Raw genomic sequence first — 27,530 nt, 5'->3', positions numbered from 1 at the left:
GATGAGGAAAAGAGGACAGAGCAAAGTTTAAAGTTACACTGAATAAAAAAAGAAATGAGAAATATTATGTTTAGCAAATAATAAATAGAAGGTCATACAATATAACAGTTAATAAAGTCAGTGTTAAGTGTTGTTTGTTGAGTCTCTGGCATGAAATAACAGTGTTAAAGGTCCATTGTGCCAGATTTAGGGGGAAATATTAGCAGAAATGGAATAAAATATATTAAGAATATTTTCTTTAGGAAATAAACACCTCGTCCACCACGTCCTTGTCCATAGAGTCCACAGTATTGTACAGCCATGTTTCTACCGTGGCCCAAAATGGACAAACCAAACACTGGCTATAGATAGGGCATGTTTTATGTTTTTGTGATGGCCCCATAGTTAGCAGACCCTCTGCAACGAGCAGCATCCAAAAAAACAACAATTTTTTACCAGTTAAATTGTCGGGTCTATTCGTTTTGGAGAGGAAAAGACCTCTGGAGATAATGTGGCTCCCAGTTAAAAGTTATTCAAGAAAAAAGGTGAGCACTTGTAGGTGCTTGGCTAGCAGCCAATGAGTCAAACCATGTTTGAGAAACACTGAGTTGTAACTTGAAACTGCTTTATTCTGTGTTTTTACTGGTTTTCATCACCTGGTCAGTTTGCTTTTGAGCAGAGGAGATATGGAGATAAGGTCCTTATCTGGAGATAATTTGGCTTCTGGTAAAAAAAACTCCTAAACAATGATTGCTGAAGGATTTGTAACAAGAAGTTTCAGCTGGTTGCAATCTGCAATCCTCACTGCTACATGCCGCTTAATTCCCCTAAATCTTACACACTGCTCCTTTAAAATTAAATAAATGATAAGTAAAAATGCCACAAAATTTAAAAAGGCAATGGTTACAGTGGTTTGTGGTTCTTCTATCTTAAGAAAAGAAATGTCTTTCTTCATATAAATCAGTCAAATCTTATGTATAACAAGTGTAGTTTTTGTAATGAGAAAGATTGTACTTGATTATAACAGATACATTTTTGCTCAAATATACATGAGAGAGTAATATTTGATATTCAATGCAAATGTAAACATTTATGCAGCTATACAATTCAGATTCGCTCTCAGTAAAATACATCCACTTCCTGACTGTGAATAGAGCAATATACAGCTAAAGTGTAAATGGAAGTCAGTGAATCCATTTCCCTTGTTTGGGGGGGGTAGATAAGGTTATTATCCCCCTTCTTTCCATCAGAATATCAGCATATTGCAGAGTAACATTTTTTCACTACATTTTCATTTCTCCCAGCAGGGGATGTGACAGTTCAAGGCCTTGAGCTCAGAAACTGGACCTCAGAACTGGGGATTAGATGGCTGCTCTGGTCTCTGTGTGTAGATAAGAAGACTTCATCAATCCCAGTCTTAACACCATTTCTGCTCTCAAGTGGACAGATTTGCAGCAGTGTGAGCGCCTGCAGTTGATGGTACAGACTATTGCACTGGTCCAACATTGGCTCTAATTCAAAATTGCAATATTAGCAACTGTTTTGTTTTAATCAGTTATTTGTATAGGTTGTAATTTTGACAATTGTGCTACTTTCAGTACAGTTCAAATTGGGAAAAAAACTGCATGAGAAGAAAAATATCTTTCAGCCCAAGAATAAATCATTTCTGTAAGGACTACAGATTGATCAAACAAGCAGTCTGAGATCTTTTTTTGCTTAATCCATAGTGTTGCTTTAACACTCTGTTTGAGCTCAGGAGGAGTGCCAGTCTCACCGTGGTAGATGGTGCTGCTGTTGCTGCTGAGGTAGGATTCCACCAGCGGAGCCTGTTCCTCGCTCTGTTTGGTCCGACGAGTGCGAGATCTACTGTCCACGTTAGACTGGACCATCAGAGGCTCCTGCCTCTTCTTCTTCTGCTTTTGTTCAATGAGCGCTCGCTGTTGTGGAGGTTTCATGTATGTGTGTACATGCACACATGTCCCAAAAAAAAAAAAAGAAAAATAAGAAAGAAAAATAATGTGGGCACAGTTTCAGCAAAAATGAAGGGGAGTAATCACATGCACATCACACAGGTCATCAGAGAACATTGTTAAGGAAGAAAAGGTAACATCTGCACACTTACTTACTAAACGGGTAACCATCCTAGAGCCTGCCAGTCCACTGATGTGCATTATGTATAAATAAAGATGTAATTTCCATGTTTCAAACACTTTGACCTGACAAAGAGGCAAGTAGGATCGAAACCTTGTCTTTATTAAACTATCGTAGAAAGGATAATGTGTGCAAGCTTTACTTTTTCTTCATGTACGCAGTCACAGCAAATGAAATAATTTACACCCCCCACACTGCATATCATCATCAGGAATAATTTCAATAATTTAAGTTAAAATAAAAATACAGTGGCACTTAGGTCACTGAAGTAAGCAACAATCACTGCAATAAAGAACAACCTCTATATTTGTGTGGCAGTATTTTAACTGACAGTTACTAAATGTAAAAGTTTTTGTACATACAGCAATAACACAGTCTCAGATTAATCTTTTGAGCCAGCACAACAATCTGAAGATGTTAAGGATGAGCTGTCCAAACCACTTTGACCTGAGGCTGGATATAGCTATTCATCTGGACTAACTGTCAGCTATATGCAAGTCCTCAAACCAGAGCTCATCAAATATTGAAAGTTTCTATTAGCGGAGAATTCGGGCAGCAGAGCATTGGTGCATCACAGTATCCTGCAAAGCTCAAATCTCTGCCAAGATGGTGATGACAATAGGTACATTAACAAAGTGTATGGATTTGATGGTGAAAAAAGTATTTCAGTGGTGAAAGGATGTTGGTCTTTTCATTAAACTGTGCTGTCTATGCATTAGAGAAACCTACAATTAAACTGATACCACATAGCCAGAGAAAACAGAGAAAAAGGGGTATTTGCTTCCACTCAAGAGTTAGAAAACCTACAACTACCAGAATGCACTGCATCACACTGACAAATGGTTCCTGCAAGTGGATGACTTAACGCAGCTTGGCCTTTTTGACACAGGAAACAATATGGCAGCTGGCTGGTTAAAATTGATTTTGTACCACAGTTAGTGAGCGAAAATATATTACTGAACATTTTAGATGAGAAATATGCAACGAAGTAACAGAATCTTGCTTCATGTTGGATCAGCGCTGCTTAGTTTGCCATTTGATCAGTATTTTTAGCCTACATTTTTACGATATAGAGACAGTGTAGCAACCACTTCCTGTACATAGATTCTCATATTATGGGCAAGCATTGCACTAAAACATGTTTCTAAAGACATTTTATATTAGAAATAGGCAATACAGTTACATAGTCATGGGTAATTTTGATCAACACAGCCTAGTTTTACAATTTGAGTTTGGTCTGAGTTTGAGAAAGAGAGAAAAAGAGGTGAGTCTCTCTTTCAGGACACTTCTATACTCTTCGTGTGTCCATGGTTGCAGGAATATGAAAGTGCAGATGTAAAATCTGTAGTTTGAGCAAAACCCTTGCCTGTTGCGCAGGGAGATCTTGGCACCGAAAAGATCACAGTTTATCACAGTTTCATTTACACTTACTACCCACATTGTTATGGTGCAAAGTTGGTTGAAAATCGATAAAGTACACCTTTAGGGCTTTGATGTGTGGGTAAAACACATGAAATGCACAGCTGCAAGCAAGTTTCGCTCCCCTTGACTAATAACTTTCTTACACACAATAACAATGATATTTCGTTGCATTAAACCACACGGGAGTATCCAAAAATAAGAGAAGCCAGCTTAGTAAAGAGTAAAATTAAGAATTCATATATTTTCATGCCTCAATAAATTATTAATCCAAACATTATTGACTCTTGACTCATCCTCTAATTAAAACTCAGTTCTCAGAGAGATAACAAGTCCTAGGTGGCCATTTGTGGCCTCGTGATAGAGCAGCAGAAGTTCGTGTCATGATAAAACAGCCCTGTTAAAATTGATTTGGCTGCTGTGAGACTCTGTTATCAGAACTGCAGGAAGAAGAGCAAAGACTTACCTGTCTGTCCAGTTTCTGCTGTCGGAGGTTGGTGCCCTCATCATCTAAAGTGCTGCAAAGACAAAGCAAAGAAAGGAGGGGGGGTTAAAATGATGAAAAGTGCTCCTCTGCTGTTTATGATATTTATAACGTAATAAAGACATTTTCCAAACTGCTTTAGTTAATGCACTTGCTACTGTGAAATTGCATTGTATTGTATTTGTTTCTGCTGCAAAACATTTTGCTTCATACTGAGTCTTAAATTAACCTCATGGCTGTTATTAATATTGCACACACAAAAAGAATTGGCTCATTATCCCTGAAAAACACAATGAGTATGTGAGTATATAATTCTAAAAGGTTTTTTGATAGTTTTGAAAATTTTATCTTGACTATTACAACAATGTAAGACTACAGAGGGAGCAAAATCGTTAGGGAAGGTTTCTGGTCTTATTTTTTGGAGTGGGTAACAAAAATCCTTATCTTTTGTGTACTGTATGCATTTATGAGGTGTTTTGACACTTACAGTTGCTTATACAATTGATTATACCATAGCCAGTTGCACATGTACCCTCCATTTTACTCATTTACTTTGTGCCCACATGTTCATGTTCTAAACAAAATGTGTTTTGAAGAATAAATTAATTGAAAAACAAACACAATAAACAAAATACATTGTATATTATTGACAACATACACAGGAAAATGTGCATAGTACGCTGCAACCCGTTCTTGTTCCAACCCTAAAATACCGCTGCTTTGATTGTGGACCTACATGTCAAAATATTTACAATATAAAAGTTCTTCCCACGCTGACACTTTCTTTGCATGTATTGCAGACTGCCCTCCCTGGTGATGGTTGAGTGTAATACATACACTTTTTCATTAATTAATCGTGTGAGCGATTCTTAAAATAAAACTCAGATACAGATAATCAGTAAAATGACTAATATCTGCCCCAATAATTGGCCAGGCTGAGTATCTGTGGACCCCTAAGACAAAGTTCAACGATAGAAAACACACCAGCCAGCTGCAAAGTGAGTGTAAAAGAGGACAGAGCTGCAGAGCTAACAGTGCCGTAGCATCTTGGATTAAGGTTTTCATATTGTCTGGATGGCTAATAAAATAATCAACACTAAAGCAGTTTAATGAGAGTATGTGTACTCTTATAAATACAGCCCTTAAAAAAACTCCCCTTTAATATCCCCTGTCTGTACTTCCCTATGAGTTCAAAAGCAACACAATCAGAAGCATCACTTGAACATGACACATTAAGTGAAGTCATAGAGTCCAGTAAAAAAGCATTATCATTAGTGAGAGAATAGGAAGAGTATGAGAGATCCTTGGGTTTCCATTACCAAGTAGCTAAGAAGTCCTGAGTTTTACTAGAAAAGTACTACAGAGATCTGTCTTCAAACATGTCCGATTTACTGAAAAACTCCTCCTTTCACTGAGACAGTTCTTTTTTTCCTTGAGACCTATAATTTGATTTTGGGATGGTTTTCCTCACAGCAGGCGGATTAAAGAATATTAAATAGGTCATTACATGCACTGTAAGTTAATTTGCATTTGAACAGCTTTAAAAAAATTGCTGCAGCTGAGATTTTGCAAAAATGACAAGAAGGCGTAAAAAAGTGACTGTGACTGGAGGTGTATGTGTAGATCTGCTCAACTATGTCAACAAAGATTAAATAATAACTGCACCAAACAACATTTTGGCTTTTTTTCATTAAAATCCATAGCCATACTTAAGAGACTTGTAGCAGTGAGCATACAGATGGCAGTGTCTGTCACAATAAAGGCTGAGACAGAGGGTAATGATGGCGGGTGTCTTATGCTGTACAGACTGTAAAAGCCCTTTGAGGCACATTTATGATTTGGGCATTCCGCTGTTCTCCACCTACACACCTTCAAGAGAAAGGATTTGATTTATAAAAGAGAATGTGTGTGTATGTGTGTGTGTGGTATCACCAAAACCTACATAAACGGACATTGTAAGCTACGTTAATCACCCTCTCAGTCCTACTACTGTCTTCCAGCAGGTTATCCTGCTGGTGTACAGAAGAATGTGACAAATGTGACAGATGCTACTATCCATGTGGACATTTCAATTTTTTATATCCCTCAAAAGCATTCTTGTGTCTTTTGTAGCACATTTCATATGTGATGCAATGCAAAGAGAAGGCAAGGACAACAGAAAATCACAGAGGATTGCAGAGGATGCAGGAGTCTCATCACGTCCCAACAGCACAATATCAAGCACACACCTGATCTCAGCCTCTAATGATCCTCTGTTTTCCTGAGCAGATTGTTCTGAAACAGCTGGGTAATATCTTCCTCTACAAGAACACCACTATTGACTTGAACATTATTTGATTTGGTGGTACACTGCGCACTAACATAATGCCACAGGCCTGAGCAAATGCCTTAAAGGTCAGTGTTGGTAAAATAAATGTCTAAATGATTTAAGCAAGTTGGCCACTGTTTCTCTCTCCTCCAAAGAGTGCTTTAAGCGAAGAACATTTACAAAGATAAATGCACCTTTTTTCTAGTGCTGCCATCTTCATATGATAATCTATGACCAAACAAGCATTAACATAAAAAGATGAACATATTAACTGCACAGATGTACAATCCAAGTGTTTTTTTACAATATAAAAAAAAAACACTTAGAGAACATGTAATCACAATGCATTAATATAAAGAGCATTCGCCACATGTTGTGTCATGAGAGCAAGACTGCAGCTTTTTTCATTGTTAATGTTATTTTCACTTATTAACCATTAAAGCCTTTGGGAACCAAAATAAGCAAGAACTTTCTTAAATATGTAATCTTGGGTCTTACATGCTTGATAAAAAGCATCAAAAACATTAGCCTCAATCCAAATTTGAAATCCATTTACAATCTTTTTAATGGGGTGTGTTCAGAAAACACTCTCTCTGACTGCAGCACTCTGGTACAAACTGGTCCATTCGTAATTCGGAGCGCTGCTGGAATGTACCGTTCGGTTGGGGTGAAGGAGTAGCAAAGCGCCAAACAAAGTGGATGTGTAAAGAACTTAACCATTTGTTAATTCATGGAGAAATAGTACTCTCTGTGGCCTCAAACAACAGCTTTCTCATTTTAGTGTAGAGCGTTCAATTGGATTTACGAATGCACCCAGAGTCAGAGAACTCGTTGATTCTGCTTTGCTCCGTGGCTGTCGTCGTGGAGACAAGAGACAATTGACATAAGTGGGATCCAAGGAGGTGTCAATCAAAACTTGATCTGCCATACCCACACAGTCTGGAGAAATGCTATTATCCTCAAAATGAGCTGTTTTGAACTCAGTTTTCTAATAGTTGGGAACATTTGTTTTCACTCAGATTTTTGTAGCTAATTAATGAAACTCGACTTTGATATAATATGTGCATTCTTACTATTTTAAGCCACGTTTCCAGAGGCTTTGGCTTGGGTAAAAACTAGTGGGAGACTGACATCACTATTTATCAGAACTCAAAGTAACAGTAACCAAAATTTACATTGGAATGAAACAGGAGAGAGCAAGTCTTACATCTTACATCTTATTTTTAAAATCATGCTTTTTTGTTAAAGCTAAAGTAGGTAACTTTTATAAAAAAAAAAAATTTTGTTGTATTTGCTACAGCTGTTACTACATTCACACAGCAGTACATGAAACTGATAATCTGTGAAAAATGAATTATGTTCCTCTGCTTCCTCAAAGTGCTTCTAAGTGTGTTTTAAAGAATTCTGAATTTTCTGAATTTTTTTTTTAATTTTAAAAAAAAATATTTTTTTTTGATAGGACATTAAAATATAATGTATAATGGTGATTCAGCACTGGACCTAGCACATTTGAGGGCCTAGCCAAGCATGCCCTGCCCCCCCACCCCTCTGGCTGGCACCCTGGGCGGCTGCCTATGTTCCCCATAGGAGGATCTGTTGATTTAATCAGAGAATCAGGATTAACGCAACTATTAACTTTAACCGTCCTTCCAGTGTTCGCCGAGTGAACAGCGTTTAATTCAAAATGATCCTCAGTATGCCGGCGGTGCTCATGTGGGAGTTTGTTCATCTGTCTGTCTCTGCTTGAAGGAAAAGTGAAACTCATCCAATGTAAACAACTACAGATCAGGCTCAGCAAAATGACAACAAATCCAATTACGAATGTATTTGTGACAACATGTCTCCCACAAACAAAGTTATAATTTGACAGATGCCAGTCTTTCTCAGTAACATTGTTAGATGTCTCTGTGCTGACAACAGCACTCTATCTATTTCCACATTGGGTCTTTTGTTACATTTATGCTTTTGTTCCATGTTTTTAGTAAATTTCCTTTGTTATAGACCCAAACCAGGTTCTGAATCATTATAGACAAACTTCACCTACAATAATCATCAGGGGTTGGTGAAGCTCGCAGGTCCATGCTGCTGTGGAGGATCAAAGCCTACCAGCGTTTTACTGTGGACACCCCACTGTGCTGCCTCACTGATTGTTCCCTCGGCTGGTGTAGCCTAGCATCTCGAAGACCCCCTGAGAAACCTCAATGCTTCCTAATTAGAAGGCAATGAATGGTTTTCTCCACAAGAGATGGAGAAAATGATCTACAGTAGAAGGCAAAACGATGAAAGGTGAAAGCGGGGGAATTATCTGATGATGTGTGAGGGATGAGGGAATGATGTTGTTTTTCCAGCACTTTTAACTATGACTGAAATTGTTATACAGACATTGTTTAATTGACATGCAAATACACATGCATTTTGTGACAAAGCGTTCCCCAACACTTCTTTATACCTTTTCATTCATCCTGCCTTTTATATGACGTTTTTGTACATATGAAGCTCATGAGGAAGGCAATAATGATTTTTGCAGGCTCTTAATGACAGCACAATTGTGCTATTTTACACTGTATTACCTTCGGTGTATAATGTGGGTTTTAAAAGCTTGCATATGCTCTCAACAATTAAGAAATCTTCCATGCACACTGCCTGAAGACGTATAAATAATGCGACATCTGAATGATTAATGAGCATATAGGTGCATGTATTTGCATAATAAGTTTGGTTGATTACATAATGCAAATTGCAGTGTTGACAGTTACAACATAGTTAAAAGCAGAATGCATTTCAAATACTGTATTTTCCATATTTTACTCCTCAGTTTGGTCTCTCTCAGTTTGATTAATGCAAACTGCAGCAAATCTGCTTCCATTTCCCAGTAAGTCTTACTGGTACATGACTAATAAAGTAAACAGGTGGTTTGTCAGGTTGTTTGTGAGCATTTTATACTCCTCATAACTCTGTCAAAAACCTAAACGTGACAGTGACCGTGGAAAGTCGGTGCTGAAGCTACAGCAGTTAGAAAACATTTTATCTAGCTGTATCTCTGCACTGCCGACTCCAGTTTGACGACAAAGGCCCACATAGATGCAATGAAAATGTATTTACCACCCACTCTCTGTCAGAAATACAGACAAACAAAGCACTCCATGTCTGCAATCACAGTAATCAAGTGTGTGAATAGGAATCAGACAGGAAGATAATGACACAAACAGAGCTGTGCCTGCGGAGGTCAAACAGCTCGTTATTGTGGAGAGTCTCTGGTCACTTTTGCTCTGCAACACACTGATAGTGAGGTTTACACAAAGCTAAATAATCTATTTAAAGGTGTCTGAAGGACAAAAACTATCAAGTGTGAAAAGGGAAGGCTCTGTACATAATTTAAAGCTAAAGTATTGGTTATGTGACCTCCATCAGGCAAAGTGAACTTCAAGTAAAAGAAAACTTGTATTTATCATTTAAAACTTAATTGAACCTATGTGAAGCCATGATTGTTCATATAGTATAAAGTAGTTTATATAGTATTTGAATTTTATTTTGGAAACTTGTGAACTACTTGGTTGCTACTTATCTAATTATGTTTGAAGGCAAAAGTTCTGATTCATCATACATATTGACTGTATCCATGCCCATGTCTAAATTAAAATGCATTTGTTAACATTATGACAGGAGAAATTGAATATTCGTATAGCTAGAATGTTAAAATTACATTTTTGTTGTGCAGTTTCACAAGAACTGTATCTTCACTTCACTGTTATGAAGCTAGAACAGTGACAGTAAGTTTTGAAACTGAAAATAAAATTTGGCATTGATAAAGGAAATACTGGTATTCAACAAAGTTTCACTGAAAAATAAAACACAGGAGTTAAAACTCAGTTTTTTAAATATTTTTATTTATTTAATTTATTTATTCTTTATATTCTGGCGCGTTTTTCAATGACAATCCTCATTTTTGGCTGGACTTCAGCTTGCATGCAAGGCCAGCCCCATAAATGTGAGTGAGTGAGTGAGTGAGTGAGTGAGTGAGTGAGTGAGTGAGTGAGTGAGTGATGAAGTTGCAGCATTGGTCAGTGTGAATGATGATGTGACGATGCTGTTTCCCCATTGGCCATTGTTCTTTCAAAATAAATTTGCGTGGACACGGTGGACATGCTGACAGACGCTGACAGTCTGTATTACTGTCACGTTATTTCTCGTTCTCTGTAACCAATGCAGCACAGCAGCATGGGTCACATAGCAAGATAGTCAGCCAAACTTGAAACTGTGGCGCCACAATGACAGAATTCTCTCTTTGTTAATCAGCGGCAAGAGGAAGATTTACAAACTATTGGTATTTATTTATTTTTTTAAAGGAGGGCAATATTCTGATGAAATACCCTCAGAATTTCCAAGATTAATGTCACAAATTTTTGAGAAAAAATGTCAGATATATTTTTGTTTGTCTGTTTTCATTAAACTTTGGATCGGACCTCATCACACAGATTCTGCCTTGTATTATGCCTGCAGTGGATGAACTTGTAAAATTGTAATTCGACTGAGCAGTAAGACAAAAGCTACTTCACATTTTATCCTAGAATCACCAGATTATCATCAGCATCTGGACTTTGAAAAGTCATTGTCCTGAAATGGGCCTATTCAAAAGACAACAAACACAAATTTGCTACTTAAATAAATGTTCAAAATATACTTTTGAGGACCTGAACACACGATATATTCACCAAGCTTTTACTCTCTTCTGTAACCCTCATCCCACATTTGAAAGGAAATTCTCAAAAAAGAAGCCTTTAAATAATGCATGGTTGTATATAGAATACCCTAAGAAGTTTCAACGAATATCAGGGAAACTCATCTCTGATGCAATATTCACAGGAAATAATCTGCTCGAAACTGATGATAATTGCTAATCTAACACAAACATCCTGCAGTTGGGCATTTGGGTTAATTGCACAGTTTATCAGTTGTTCTCTTGTTTTTTAAATAAATGAGCATTTTGATTTGGAGACAAAAAAATGTGTGTGTTTTTTTTTTTTTTTTTTATCAACTCAGCCAACCCCAGGTGACTTTGATATACAGAGGAGGGAAGGATTCAACTGACTCCTCTTCACACTTTTAAAATAGTTTCATATGCATCACCAGGTTTTATATGCGTGAACATCACTGGCTGATGATTCTGCAGCAGCACCTTGCAACACTGGATGACAATCCAAGAATACACACAAAAACATAATTAATTGTTGTTTGCATAAAATTTGATTGTGAGAACATTAATTTGATGAGCACTACAACGCCCAAAATTGACCTTGTCAAGTAAATAATAAAGCTAATGTTAATGTGATATTATGAGAAAAGTAACACAGATAATGTCTTTTATCACCCACACTTAACCAGTCTCAGATAAGATTTTCTGAAAAAGTAATGTGAAATAATTGTAAATGCATTTTGATAATATTTCAATTTCATAATTTGTTTTGTGACTCCTGCTGCCCTCCTTGGGTTTCAAATACCAGAAAGAAATAGAGATTTGCGCAATTCCTTCACCACTGAAATGCTAATGTGGTCAATTTTCTCCCCACAGAAAATAACTAAAGCTATTTCTTCATCACTTTGTTAATTTTTGTGAATGCATGCAAAGCATTGCTCTAATAAAAAGAGAGAGCCACACAGTGCAGCTGTCTCCTCCAACTCTGCACAGAGGCCCATGCATTTTTTATGGCAGCTTCACTGGATGAGGAAAATCTCCTCACTGAGGAGCCATCAACCTCTCTGCCCCGACCCTCTCACTAACACTCAAATATTCAAGAGATCACTGCAAATACTGAGTTATTAGTGTGTTGTTTGTATATTTTTGTCCACCATTAGGACATTTTATCTGTAATGAAAAGTGAATGAGAAGGGCCAAAATGTAGAATGACCCAATAAATACAGTTTTTCCTTCTCAGTACTGCTTACGTTTTTAATAATTAGATTTTTTTTTTCAAATGCTTTTGTTTTGACCTTGTTTTTTATATTTTACATAAATATGAGTGTCTCTAAAGTCTTCCACAAGTTTGATTTCATTCTGAAATTCATGGACTGCCACTGTGCTTATAGCAACCGCAAGCTAATGGCATCAGAGTAAGCAGGGAAACCATGGCAATGGGTATTCAATCAGAGGAACGAGCCAACAGCATTAGCTCTGCACTTGAAATGATGAAAGCAGATGTAGGTTTTAAAGCAAGATGCTGAAAAGCTCATAAATGCTCACACTTTTCATATTCACAAAAAATACTTTACTACCAACGACAAGACTACACTTCCAGCATCATGCAATATGTATCATTTTTTCCACACATACACATAAAACACATTCTCATACGAAGGCAGGAACTTCCTCTGTGATTTTAATGACGACCAAATGAACATCCTACATTCATAATGACATTCCAATTAATTAATTCCTTTAAATGCAAAAAAAAAAAAAAAAAAAAACCCAAACCCTCCAGAAATAATCAAAATATAGACAGTTTTACACATGAACAGTGTATGGAAAAATGATTTTTTTTTCTGCCCGTGAACCAAACTGAGAGCTTAATAGTTCATGCAGCTAAAATTCTGGGAATCACTTTTGCATTATTCATTTATTTTCCTGTGGTATTCCTTAAAAAAAAAAGCCACAGTCAAATAAAAAAAACTAAAAGCAACATTTTGCCAAACATTTTCATATGACCCAAAATAAGAATAGGCCTACTATGCCACTTATATGCTTTTATTGTGCCAATTCAATGTTACCGTTATCAGTCTTATCTCCTTGTCAGACACTCAAATGACTGAACACCCGCTCTCTCTCTCTGTCTCTGTCTCTCTCTCTCTCTCTCACACACACACACACACACACACAGGCTCTGAAAATGAACACTGCGCCCCCTTTCCTCCTGCGTTCTCAGGCATGTGGTACAGTACCTGTAGGGAATCCAGTCGGAGGAGTGCTTGGAGCTCATTCTGTATCAATCACTGACTGCTGCTTCCTAACTGTGAGGCTAACGGCCTGCAACAGCACTAGTGCAAGTGGCTACGGGGGTCTGAGGACAGCGATCACAGCCAGAGAGCCCACGTCGCCTGTTCATCCTCTGCACGCAGCCCTGTATTCCCCAGCCTGCCCGTGTTTCTCCGTATGTCCTCTAGCAAATGACTAACAATCCAGGCAGACAGCCGCGCTCCTCAGTGATGCACACCGAGCGCATGAAATACCCGTTTTCTTCTCTCCCATGTGTACGCATCCAGTCAATGCCTCTCCTCTTCTCCTCTCCCATCCACCTCCTCTGCTCCTGCTCTGCGCTGGCTCTCTTCCCTCGCTCTCGCTCTGTATCTAAATCTCCCTCCGTTTCTTGCCCTTTAAATCCCCCCCACCCTTCCCTTCCTTCCTCCCTGTCCAAATCTCGCTCTCTGCCCAATCTATCTCTCGTTATCTCTCGTGTAGCATCACCTACAGCACCATCGAGTGCGAAGCCTTAAGAAAAAAAAAAAATAGAGAGTTCCTCTTTGTCTTGCCTCTTTGATGTTCCTCTACGCTATTTCTGTACAGTGCCACCCTGCTCTCTATAAAGCAGCCACACACTCACTCTCTCTTTCTGACTCTTTCTTGCACACTGTCTGTGTTGCATGAGGCATGTAAAGCAGGGACTCAGATGTGTTTTCTGGACCATAATTTATTTATTCTCTCAGAGTAAGAGGCATTAGCATATGACTAGTGTTAACAGCCTTTAATTCAACACTCTCTCCAGCCAGACAAAGGCACCCTGTGATAGTGCCACAGCTCTGAACCTCGCTCACACACATCTGCTTCCGCCCTCCGTCTGCCGCCCCTCACTGTCACCACACAAACACACATCACTCACTGTGTTCCCAGGGTTATTCAGGAGTCCATCTACAGACAGTTAAAACCGAGCAGCTTCCTCGTAACAAAACTGCTTCACAAGGAGTCCATTCATGTCCTCTCCATCAGCAAATATCTCAGTTTCAAGTGTGTAATCCATGCTGAATTTAAGAAATCATCTTCAACAATCCTAAAAAAAAAAAATAGGCTATTCGGGGAGGAAAATCTATTGCTTGTGGGTACAGATGAAAGCATCTTCCCATCCACTGACTCCTTGCAAAACAGCCTCAAGCTACATCTATTATTTGCTGTATTTCATCATCCAAGAGTTGCACTGATTCCTATTATGTATTCACATGGACTCAGGACATTCGATGCACCAAACCATTCTGAAATACACAAATGCATTGAAGTGCACACACACATACACATTCATGACTACAAGGGCATTTGTAATGCACTGAAGCTTACAGCAAGTTCATTCTCCCAAGGTCAGAACTCATGTGCTGATCAGATTAGAGACACTGTGCATCATGGTAAAGCCATACGGCAGCATTTAGTATTGTGAGAAATATTATTTCAGCAAAGACTAGTAAAACATTGAAGTCACGCATTCAGGCATCTTCCCTAAATTATTTATTTCATGCCTAAAAGAAAGCATCACTGATAGTTCAGCAGTTGACTGCCAAAGTGAACCAGGGAGAAACTGAAACAACAAAAAGACTCTCTCTTTATATGACGGAAAATGTGTGTTTTAAAGGTCCAGTATGTAGGATTTAGGGGGATATATTGGCAGAAATGGAACGTAATATAATAAGTATGATATTATTGTGATTATTATTTAATACTCCTTCTGTGGTGTCTTGTGTGGTGATAGCAATTCAGAATCAGAGATTATCTTTCTTTAATGTAAAGGTTTTCGCTATGTGGCTATAAGCCCTTTGACACCTGAGCAAATTGGTTTGAGTTCTTTCAAAAACATAGGGAAGACAGTTAGTAACTTGACAAGACATGGCTCAAAAATTAGCAAAAAATTAGTAAGTTAGTAAGTTTTGTAAGAAATAAGAAAATTACATGAAAATAAGCATAAAAAAAGAAAAAAGAAAGGGAAAAACAAAAACAAACCCTAAAAATGAAAGCATAAAATGTCCCACAAATTGCATGAAATTAGTAAAAGTTGTCATGAACATGACCCGGGGACATTTGTTTAAAAAGGAAAAATGGCTATTGAAACTAAAATTACAACCAATATAATCATATATTTTAAGTATGTGACAGAAAACGATGTACACATATATTCTTCTCTACCTTTTTCTTTTCTTAATTTTCATGTTACTTTTTAGTAATTTCCTGCTTTTACTGCTCCTTGCCTCATCCCCATGTTTTTGAAAGAAATCAAACCAGTATGCTCAGGTTTCAAAGGGTTAAACTGCTTTTACATGATGTTATTAGGCATTGGTTATTAGCCTGAAATAAAACAATTACCAATCTTTTCTGCAGGTGCTGCTCAATGTGCTGGATGTTTCAGCCAACACTAAATAAATCTGGTCAGGACTTGGCTTTATTCTCCTCTATAACAGACAGCATCAGAGCCGGCTGCAGCTTCTTTACTGAAAACATAATGAAACATTGATTGCATTCTCCAAAGGTATGGCCTTTCAGAAATGTCAAGTCACAAAGGTATTTCATTTTCACACGAACAGAAAGAAACTGTTGACAACAGTAAAATAAATCAGCTTTCATAAAATTCCAAACAGATTGATCCCTCACAGTGCTTCTCCCACCAGGTCACAGACCACCAGGGATGTTTAAGTCAAATGAAGTCGAGTGGATCAGATCTTTTAAGGCTGAGTATTAAACAGGTAAGTATGGACCTGCATGTGTTCTATAATGACATTAAATACATGAGTTTGTTATTCTGAGAGCTAAATATTACTGTGTTAAATACTGAGAAGCATGTTGACAACAGTTTGTGTTTTTACTGAAGTAGGCAGTGGAGTCAGATGTCCCTCCTACACAGTTCTGCTGCTGTTTCTTCTGCAAATTACAGATCCATAATTCCACTACACAAGAAAAACCCCGCACGGTCTTTCCTCATCAAACTCGGATAGACTCAAAGAGAGACAGTGTTGTTTTTGTGTCATGACCCAGGAGACCCAGGTTATTTTTGGGGGGGTTTCCTAATTTACTTCATATCGCTATGATTGTGACGACAAACCAAAAGATGAAAATGTGCAGAAAAAAAACAACCTGCATCATCAGTCCGCCTAGTTGCAATTATCACTGTATTTGAGGAGCGGGAGGGCACAGTAATTGAGAAGGCATTTTGCGTAGCTGAGGATGGAGCTTAAAGCCGTGAGTGTCAGCTAGCATCAGATCTGCTCGTGCCCTAGAGCAAGGCATTGGTTCCACAACATCTCTGTAAGAAATGAGGGCATACATAATTCCATATAGAGATTAATTAATTATGGCAATAAAAAAAGTTAAAGGGGCAGTTTATACCCAAATCAAAAATACACATTTTTCCTCTTACATGTAGTGTTATTTACCTATCTGGATTATTTTTAATGCGAGTTGCAGCATGTTGGCGATATCTGCCACAGAGACATCTGCCTCCTCTCCAGTATAATGGAACTAGATGGCACTTCACTTATGGTGCTCAAAACGCCAAATAATTTAATCTGAGAAACTTGACATCAATGTCTCTTTCCAGAAATCATGACCCAGTTACTCAAGATATTCTACAGACCTTGTTTTGAGCAGTTTTATGTAGGAAATATTTTCTCTCTAATGACCTAAAGCCTGTATCTACTTGATACTGCTAGCCCACATGAGCTAGTTAACATTATAGCTCAGCCAAGGAAGATTCCATTAGGTTCTCATCTTGCGCTGTCACAAGCACAAGCCTCTTGTCCCCGAGAAGATACACGCCTCCTTCTGCGTAGTTATACGGCTAGCAAGTGTGGTTTGGTGGAGAGAAAACGGATGAATTTGATAAATCGTTTAATGTTGCTAAATCTCAAAGTCAACTTAATTGTCAATTCTGCCATATGTGCAGGACATACACAAATGCTGTTTCTCCCTTACCCAGGTGTAAACATGCAAGTACACAAACAAAACAGCATATAAAGTATAAAAAAGTAGGTAAGTAATGAATAAAAGTAATAAAATTAGAGCTGAGGACAGCATGTGCCCCAGGTACAAGGGCTTTATTCTTGCCACAGCGGCTGCGGGTTTGATTCTGGCTCTTGCTGCATGTCATCCTCTCTCTCTTCCCTCTTTCATTCTATAGACTGTCCTGTCGAATAAAGCTAAAAAGCCCAAAAAATAATATCTGAAAAAGGAAGGCACACATGAGAACAAACAAAATCCCACAATTTCCCACAAAGTAGCACTACAGGTAAGAGGAACAATATGTATATATTTCATTTAGGGGTCAGGTGTACCTTTAAGAAAAAAATGACTGTCAATAAATAATCTGACTGTTAAAGAGCCTCTGTGGTTGATGGTGCGTACCCTGCGTATCAGCTGGTGTGATGAAAGTAGGAGTAAATGGAACAAGCCACTCCACTGAGGAACAGGTGTAAGCACGGCACCCTGCTTAATATTTGATGCTGAAGGGGGGACTTTGAAGTTTGGTCAGGAGGGAGATAGAAGTGGGAGGGAAGCTGACTTTCATATAATATCATGAAGACAAAAGTATATTCTCCTTCCTTCTAGACTCAGCAAAGATTGCCTTCTTTCTTTTTTTCACCCCATCTGGCCTTAAAGCCATTACAGCATTAAACAGCAAATGATAAGATCCTTGAGACAAATTAGATTTTTCCAGTCCAGAATTTGTTCAGAGTTTTCCCAGAGGCATTTTATTGTGGTAACAGAAGGACAGCAGTATCAGTAATTATAATAATGGTCCTGGCACAGACGGCACACACTGATGTGAAAATGGATCTCTGGCTTGTGTCCGTATATTGTAGTCAGACTGGCTGAAACACAGCTGCAGAGCACACAGCCTTAATAATATAGCAGCCTGATCAGGCATGCGGGACATGTGCCCACTGATGGGCGACATTTGCCTCTGTTTGAAAATGTGCAGTGAATATTTGTATGTTTTATCACACACAAAATCAAACAGCACCCAGAAGCCACACCGAAGCAACAGCTCACGAGTAGGGAGGTCATTTCTTAGGTGCCAAAACAAACTTATTCCCACATTTCTTGTTCCAACACATAAATGCAGTGTATCACTTGCGTTTTAAAGTAGGCACTATAACTGTAGCTTCATTTCCAAGTTTCAAGGGTTTGCACTAAACTGGGGATAAAAGCGTTCTCCTACTTTGCTCCCTGGACTTGGAATAATCTGCAGACCATCTTGAGAAAAGCAGCTGCTTTATTTGAGCTGAAATTAGTCTCTCTCTTGTGTGTCTGGTGATTGAATTTTCTTTCTGCTGTGTTTTATTCCTGTATAAACTAGTGTGCTGTCTTGGTCAGGTCTCTCTTGGAAAAGGTATTACAGTCTCTCATCACTAACCAGAGACTTCCTGGTTAAAAAAAATGCAATTTCTCAGACCTAGCCTCACAGATATCACAACCAATTGTGTTTGGTCAGTTCTCCTTAACTTGCAACGGTCAAAATACACATTTTAAGGCAAATAATGTGTGTATACCAATGGTAAAGCTTCATGATACTTCAGTTTAAAGTAAGAGTTGTACAAAAATTTGGAATACTTTACTAGGCTGATGGCAAATGTATGCATGTGTGGCACAGCGTGGATAGTATTTTTATAATCTATGCACAGCAGTGGCCAACAAAATACCAAGAATATTAATAACAAGAAAAAACATAAAAACCTGATCAATGCATTGTGATCAGGTGATGTTTCCTAACTTGTTAGCAATTTGGCAAAGGACTTCCTAAAATCTTGGCATGTCACCAGGGGGCGATGCCTTATCTCTTGAGTCACACAGAGAGTTGCGTGCCTCATTGGCTTGTATTAGTTTGCCTTGTTTATTTTAGCTGGCTTCTACCCTGAAACCTCCCCAACTTGGATGGATCTGTTTGGGTTATGACCCTCGTTACTAAAGCCCTCACAATCATGGAGGCACATAAATAGGATTATAGGAAAACATGATAGTATATTCTGTACGCTGTCAAATAAACTAATCTCTTATTCTATGTGTGTGCTATAGTTCGCCTAATTTTACAGACTTTCAAAATAAAACTAGGCCACACTTTACCACTCAGTCCACCTTCCCATTTTCATCAACCAAAAATTGTTAAGGATTTTTGCTCTGCATTTTTATAAATGTGCGCTCAGAGCACAGTGAGATGAACACAAAGCTCAACAAAGCATGCACTGCTGCCTCCTGCAAAACGACACACATCCAAGATAAAAACAAAGTTTTTAGGGAGTCCAAAGGTGGCAAGAACTCTACGAATACACCATTAACAAGGACTGCTGTGCAATCGTTAAGTGCTGTAAACTGCATTAGATAAACTAGTCATACTTTCCAGATTCAAGCATGAGAGAGCTGCATTTCTCTGCTGCATTTGGAGAAGCCTTGCAACGAGAATGCCCCCTCAAATTCTTATGACGTATGCAGCCTTGAAATGCGGACTTGGAAGGAGGCAATTAGGACACAGCTAGGGAGTGAGTCACTGACTGGATCCACATTACATCACATCACACACAGGAGCGTGCTGTACTTCAGAGAGACTGGAGGCGAGCAAAGGGAACCTGTCAGCACTAAACTGGTGCAAGCTAAAAAAAAAAAAAAACCCAAACTACCTGCATTAGGATTAAGAGGTTGATGGATTTTAATAGCGCTCACCTGTTTTATTATGCATAAACAATACAGGCAAAATATCAGAGAAATGAATAGGTGACAACAGATTTTAGGTGGAATATATTTGGGTGAGTGTTACTTGACATAAAAGGTTTCGGAAGCTCAAACAGGCTTAATTGCACACACCTTTTAGTTGCTTAAAAGCCCCTCTTTTGTACGAGCTTTGAGAGTAATGGCAAAGTCATTGACAAACTCAACATTTACACATGACCGCATAAACAAGATAGGAAAAAAAACCCCAAAACAAACAGATTTTTAGTCGTGTATATAAGGAAAAAGCTTTCTAATAAATAAGACAAGCATACACTTGAAAAGGACAGCAAGCTATTATTCCCCCTCCTCACTCAGGAAACTGGCCAGAGACACAAATTAAACAGCAGATGCAGTTACTAATGCTTTCAGGCCTTTTCAAAACTGTGATTACATTACATATTCAAACTACTCGACAGTCTACTTGAGAAACAAATCTCAGTCACAATCAGATAACATTTGATCGTTTCATACTGGAGGGCCAATCCCATAATGCTTAATTTTTATTTATTTAACCTTTATTTAACCAGGAATGTCTCCACTGACATTCAGAACATCTTTTCCAAGGGAGTCCTGGCCAAGAAAGCAGCACAAAGAATTTTTACACAAAAGAACAAGTAGACAAAAAACACAACAGCAGAATGTAAAACAAACAGCAGAAAAATTCAAACACAACGGGCAACAAACTTAAAACAGTCAATTAGCAGCATTTGGGAACTGAACATGATTATTCAATGTCCAAAATATTTATAATCCTGTTTTTAAAATCTCCCAGGCTGATAAAATAGTCCAAATTTAAGGTAACTCTGCAGGTGACAACAAGATGACTGAGCAAAAAACACAAAAAGCACTTTCACCAAAGACAGCGCAGGCTCGAGGAACAACATACAAAAGTTGCTCACGAGACCGAAGGTTGCAGCTACTTACAGTTTTAAGAGTGAGTAGAGAACATAAATAAGAAAGCAGTTCCTATAAAATAATTTCATATTAAAACCACCCTGAATGTAAAATACAGCATAGGAAAAGCTGATTACAGATATAGTCTGGCTGATTAAAAAAAATCCCACTTTCAGCCAAAAACAGCCCACTGAGGCCTATGAATCGGCAGCAGTCTGACGTTCCATCCAGTGTCATCATTTATACATGCAGACCTCAAAAAATGCCCTCGCATAAACATTGAAAGAAATTTATTTGAGAGTGCTTGTGGGTGGCAAAAACCAGGAAGCCCACCTTTGAAGGTTGCTGCAAGGCATAAACAGTGACATCTTTATTTTAAGGGGAGTTGTAAATCTTATAATGAGAGAGCGGGAGATTGAGGAAGAGAGAGAGAGAAACAGAGAGACTATGTGTTTGTGAGTGTGAGTGAAAAGAAAATCTCACGGCTTCAGAGGCAGCTAGTGAGAGACTGTGTGTGAGCTTATGCATGCAAAAGAATAAAAAGTAAATGAGCACATTGGCTCGTGTCCGGTATTGATTAAATCTAACGTGTGCCTTGTATTGATTCCTTTTGATGTGCACGACGTGGGCTTTGCTGGTGATGGCAAATTGTGGGGAATTTCAGATTCATAATTCAGCTGCATTTTCAGGGACCACTTCTTTTGTATTAGCATCACATCTGGTGCACCTGAGATTGTGTGCGTCTTTCTGTCGTCGAGGTTATAGAAAAGCGTGCAACTATGCCAAGGAATCAGCAGGCGGGTGACCATGACACGCACACGCACGCACGCACGCACACGCACACACACGCACACACACACACGCACACACACACACACACACACACGCACACACACACACACACACACACACACACACACACACACACACACACTCCTTGTATCAACAACAATCCCTGTATCTCATCTGTCAGTGCCCAACAGAGGGCATGCATTAAACATGATTTGGATTAGAAAATGTCACGCTGGATGAAACAGTGTCCCAGTGTCCCAGTGAGGCAACCAGATGGACTGCTTCAATACACTGAAGTTCCGCTGCAGCCCCTTTCCATAGCAATGCTGTATCTGTGTATGTACAGTATTTACAGTTTGCTACTACCGCCTGTAAATGCCACAAGATCATCAGAGAAGCTAACAATCAACATTTACAATCTTGTTCCGCATACGTTACAAACACTCTGTACAATTCTGAAAAACTTAATTGAAGCAGTACCTGAATCTGATCTAAGCTCCAAAGATAATAGTTTAACCATTTTTAAATTGAGCAAATTGGCTTGATTTATTTTAAGAACACAGGCAGAAGTTATAAGCTCTGAATTAGAAGAAAATTGCCAGAAATTTTAAGAAAAAATGTTAAAACAAAACAAAAAGTTTAAATTTAAAATAATAACAAAAAATAAAATCATAATCATCATCATGATCCTTAATTCTAAATATAGGTTTCTGGACATTTGGCTCTTTTTTAATGATTATCTACTAATAATTTTCTCTATCTCTTTCTCTCCCTCCCTTTTTAAAAACAAATTTTCAGCTCTTCTTTTTCTAATTTATTGCAAATCGCGAGAGATTGCCAAGTTGCTCCTTTCCTTTTTAGCAATTTCAAAAGAAATCAAACCAATTTGTTCAGGTTTCAAAGGTTTAAATGCATGTGAAGGATGTCTAACCAAGCACCAGAAAACTGATGTCGATCCAGGTTTCAAAGGGTTATTTGAGCACTATTTTATCTTCCCTGAAACTGTTTCAAAGATTGAATGATATTACACAAATATTTTATAAAAATGTCTTAAAATTTGGGACAGCAAGAGCCACAAACTGCACTGACGATAAAAATGATGGTTGTAATCTGAAGCTCACTCACCAACCGAAACAGACAGACATTTAAAAATATATTTGCTAAACGTTACATGAAAGTTACCTTCGTAACACCCTGAGATTTAAATCATATCTTCAGTGTGACACACTGGACAAAGACTTAATGATTTGAGTTTTGCTAAACTGTTGTTGTTTATGACAGGTTTTCCCCTGGAAACCACTAGTTTCCAAAGGCAACAGACAAAGATGCACAGCTTAGTATAATAAGGCACATAACCCAATGTGGACTCATGAGTCATCTCCCAAAATTTCCTTCTGTATATACAGATGTATTTAGGAGTCAGTTTAGCTCTTAACTCGCTTTAGCTTCTACCAGCTGTAAAAGAAGCAGTGCGTGATTTCTTTTCCTGTAACCAGGAACCAAAATCAACCAAATCATAAATATTGACATTATACTGTATGTTGAATTTTTACATTCCTATGCCTCTTTATAGCACTGTGGTTTTTATGTGATAATGATTCAGCACAAAAATCACTTGATTATTGTGAGGAAATGATTGTGGGTACTTTCTGAATTGCATACTAATTCTTTTTACTTTAAGTCATAGTAGGTACCACAGCTGCCTTTACACATTGTGTACTGTTTCATGCAGTATGCACATAATCAGAACATACTTCATAACAATGTGCCTTGAACTTGACCCTCCTGCTCATATATCCGTTACCATGGAGATTAAAGAAAGCATCATTAGCGAAGCTTGTCTGGTTTATTGTTAACACTCGGGTTACAACAGCATAGATTGTGGAACCAAACATGTTATATATCGAAATTAGCCCACATATTGATTATTTTATTCACTTAAGCAATTAATATATAATACATTATTATTGGACTTATCATCAGTCACTTTAATGCCCTGTCATCTGTCACTGCTGCTTGCATCAGCTGTCAATGAGCTTACATCTGTTTGAAGTTCAGTCGATGTGACATATCTTCCGCTGCGAAGAGGACTGTGGGTCAGAAAAGCCAGAAAAGCAAGCATGTATTGCACACTGCAAATTCCAACCGGCTGTTGTCCTGGTGTTTTTGACATACTGTGTCTAACATACTATTTATTAGGACATACTACATCTTTTTCTGGCATATTATATAGTGTGCTAGTATGGATAATTGAATGCGCAGTATGAATTTAGAGATTTAATTTTGGAGCCATATTTACACTGGAAATGTAGCAATGGTTCATTACAAAACAGTTGCTTTCATGGCACAATTGTAGCTGGAAACGCAGCAATGTCTTGCTAAAAAACAACTTGTATCGTTGGGAAATTGGTGCTATTTCTTTCAGAAACATGAAAAGAACAACTAAAGAAGAAATTACCAAAAAAATAGCAAGAAATTTCCAAGTACATGACAATTACCTGAAAATTAGTAAATAAATAAATAGAAATTACAATTTTTTAAAAAAGCTAACAAACAGTTTAAAAAAACAACAACAAGGAGATAGCCTGGAAAAAGAGCTTAAAAATAAATAACATTCTGTGATATAATTTTAAATATGTAATTATAGCAATTATAAATAGTTTTTCCCTAGCTCTTTTTTTAAAAAAAAAAAAACCCAAACAAACAAGTCTTTGAGCATAAAGCAACTTGACAATTCATGCTCCACATATTGCAAGACATTTGTAGATTTTAAAAATGATTAAGAAAAATGTCTTGGGAAAAAAAAGACATACACAAATTTATAATTTATAATGATGATAATAACATATTCAAGAATATGTTAAAGAATTATAATATTTAAGCTCTTTGTTTTTTTAAGCTAATGACCTTGTTTGTGTATTCATTTTACTCTCTTTTGTTGTTTTTATTTGATCTTTTATTTTACTAATTTTCAAGTAGTTTTCTTGTACTTTTTATTAATTTCATGCAATTTGTGTTACTTGTTTTGTTTTGTTTTGCACTGCTAGACTCGTACTTTTTATATTTTATATTTTATATTTGTATCTTCTATTTTATCTGTTTTTTTTCCCTATATTTATGTTGCACCAACCCACCAGAACAAATTCCTTGTATTGTGTTAACTATACCTGGCAATAAATCTTTTTCTGATTCTGATATCTGATTCTGATTCAGTTCTTGTCATGTTGCTCATTACCTTTTTCACATGTTTTGAACGAGATAGCACCAACATGGTCAGGGTTTAAAGGGTTAATGTACTAATAATTTTATATTTCTCCTGGCATCTGTTTATCTGAATATTGTTAAGATCAAAGTAAGTACTGCTTTTGTATATATGTTTTTTTATATTTTATGTATTCAAAACTCCATTTTACACTCCTTGGCTCACTATACACACACTGTATATGTGTTATTTTTATTACAATGTGAGAGCATTTTCAGATCATTCGAAGTCAAAAGAAATCAAAGCCATACTTTGTCTTTTTAGAGGTTAATAATCTTTGGTTCAAACAGGATAAAAATGACATCCCCAGCAAACTAATGGCACTCATTGTACCTCACACTCTGCTGACAGAAAGGCAGCAGAGAAGCAGGGATGTTAAATGAGAGAGTCGTCTTGTCAGGTGCCGTACAGCATGTGAGTGCTGTATCTATCTTTAGAGGATTTTATGCATGTGACTCACTGTTCCTTAGCTGTTGCCTGCTCACACTTATCAGTTGTCTTTATTTTTTATCATTAGTTCTCAAATTAGTTTTTGCGGTTCCACACACTCACGACTCAGTTTGAAAACCTCTCAGTAATTACATGTTACGAATCAGATGAGCAAATACTGCAGACAAAAGCAGAACATTGTAAGCTGCTCATAAATGACATTGTCACAGCGTGTTCACTGTGAAGTCATGTTTGACTGAGACACTTTTCCATGAGAAATAAAGCTGACTGCGTGTTTCTGACTCTGAAAGAGCTGTGCTAATGACTGTTTTCAATTCGATAGACTCAGGCAGAGAGATGGAGGGAGCGCCGTGGTGTGAATGTGTGCAGCCCTTGCATCCTAACTCAGCATCTTTGCGAGGAGGAGGCGGCGGCTGATGTCTTTCTCTGTATGTCACACTGCCTCCTCTGACACACGCTCCTCTGCCAGTTCGCTCCCGTGACCATGGCAACAGCGGAGACTAATTATCATTTAAAAGCTCATCGGTTAACTGTAATATCTGCTTCAAGAAAAGACACACACACACAAACACAAACCAATTACCATCATGCCAGTTGCCATAGCTGTGATTAATGAACATCTGGCTGCACCTGCAGTGTAAAGTATTATCACTGTGTTGCTGCAGCAAAAGGCAGTGTTTATTTTTTGACCAACAGGGGGACCCACTGAATAGTGACAGAAATGTGTAGTGATCACTCATGGGCACATGGAGGAGCTGTACAATAGCACAAGCTTTGCATTTCCAGCTGCACAAACCCTGCAATAACTGCTTCACACTTTCTGAGAGGGAGGGGAATTCACAAAATGTACATCTTCTACAAGAGCTAACAGCTAATTTTGTATGAAAAAATTAGATGCTGCCAGTCGCACTCATGTGTTTGTCATGTTAGTATTGTAAATGGTGGCTATCTCAAAGTGTTTATTTGCTCACATTTACAAATGTCTTCAGGTTTAGAACACTGAACCAGTGAAAACATGAATTAACGAACCTTAATGTGTAACACTGAAAATGCAAATCATGAGGGGTAGATTAGAAATCTACAGTCAGTCTTTTGAGCAGACACAAACCGAATGCCTTGTTCAAGCTGATTGTTGTGGGAGGTAAAGCATGACTTTAAAGGTAGACTGGTGAGACCATCCTGATGATGTGAGCTCAAGCTCAACCTTCTGTTTTGCTCTGTGAGTCAGTCTGGACCTGATGCCGCCCTAAGTACTTTAGAAAAATTAAAACCCAGTCAGGGCTAGTCTGGGCCAATCTGGGATCCACTCATTAGTTGACAACACAATCAACCAATCAGGGACTAGGTTGTAGTTGATGTAAAATGCAGGCAGAACAGTAATGGTAGTTCCCAAAGCAATAAGCGCTAACTCAATAGTAGAGTAATAAGTGAAGTTATTGCAGAAATAGGATTAGGGTCAGTGAATAACAACAATAAACACGCATACAAACAACCACGGTGCTTATGCGTTATCATATCCTCATAGTTTCAAATTTAATCATTTTTTCCACAACAACAAAAATTGTCGATTGAGCAGCTCCAGACTTAATACTCAATGACATCACAAGTTTGCCACTTTATCCTCTAGTTTCTGGCTTTCTGCGTAGCTCATGTTCACGAATGTTGAATGAACTTTCCGCAGCCATGGACATAAACTGGAAGTCTTAATTTAACTGGTGAGAAAAGCCGTCGTTACAGTCTTTCTATCACCATCTATCTCTATTGGCTATTTTAAAGTATTTACAAACCAACAACAACTGTATATAAAAATGGACAACACGTCTTCACTTCCACCTACTGCTAAAAAAAAACAAAGCCAGCATTTTCCAGATACAGGCACTGCCATCTTGTTGTGTTGATGCCAATTGGAGCCAGACTGCGCAATAGTGATCTCTGTGGTATTGAGTCCAACCAATTGTGAGCAGCGCCATTGATTGGGAGCACACTGATTGACACACACAGCTGCCATCCCTCCCTTCCCTTTTAATACCTTCAGATATCTAGTTATAACCGACCTCATCTGATCAAT

The 27,530-nt window shown here is 37.9% G+C and overlaps 1 protein-coding gene across 2 annotated transcripts in view; it reads right to left on the bottom strand.

Moving 5' to 3' along the window:
• Nucleotides 1-27,530, bottom strand: part of tub (TUB bipartite transcription factor) — a 62,977-nt gene that overhangs the window by 16,358 nt on the left and 19,089 nt on the right. The window contains exons 1-3 of one of the 2 annotated variants that reach the window (XM_042488164.1): nucleotides 13,275-13,642; nucleotides 4,016-4,067; nucleotides 1,754-1,916 (exon numbers count right to left, since the gene is read on the bottom strand). In XM_042488164.1, coding sequence (XP_042344098.1) covers nucleotides 1,754-1,916; nucleotides 4,016-4,067; nucleotides 13,275-13,312 — 253 coding nt within the window. In that variant the 5' untranslated portion in view covers nucleotides 13,313-13,642. Of the gene's footprint in view, nucleotides 1-1,753; nucleotides 1,917-4,015; nucleotides 4,068-13,274; nucleotides 13,643-27,530 lie in introns of those variants that run through there. The other variant, XM_042488155.1, reaches the window with a different exon arrangement.

The sequence above is a fragment of the Plectropomus leopardus genome, chromosome 1 (assembly GCF_008729295.1).
Source record: "Plectropomus leopardus isolate mb chromosome 1, YSFRI_Pleo_2.0, whole genome shotgun sequence".
Taxonomy (NCBI): domain Eukaryota; kingdom Metazoa; phylum Chordata; class Actinopteri; order Perciformes; family Serranidae; genus Plectropomus; species Plectropomus leopardus.
The sequence above is the reverse complement of the archived record's forward strand: the minus strand, read 5'-3'. Positions and strand labels throughout refer to the sequence as shown.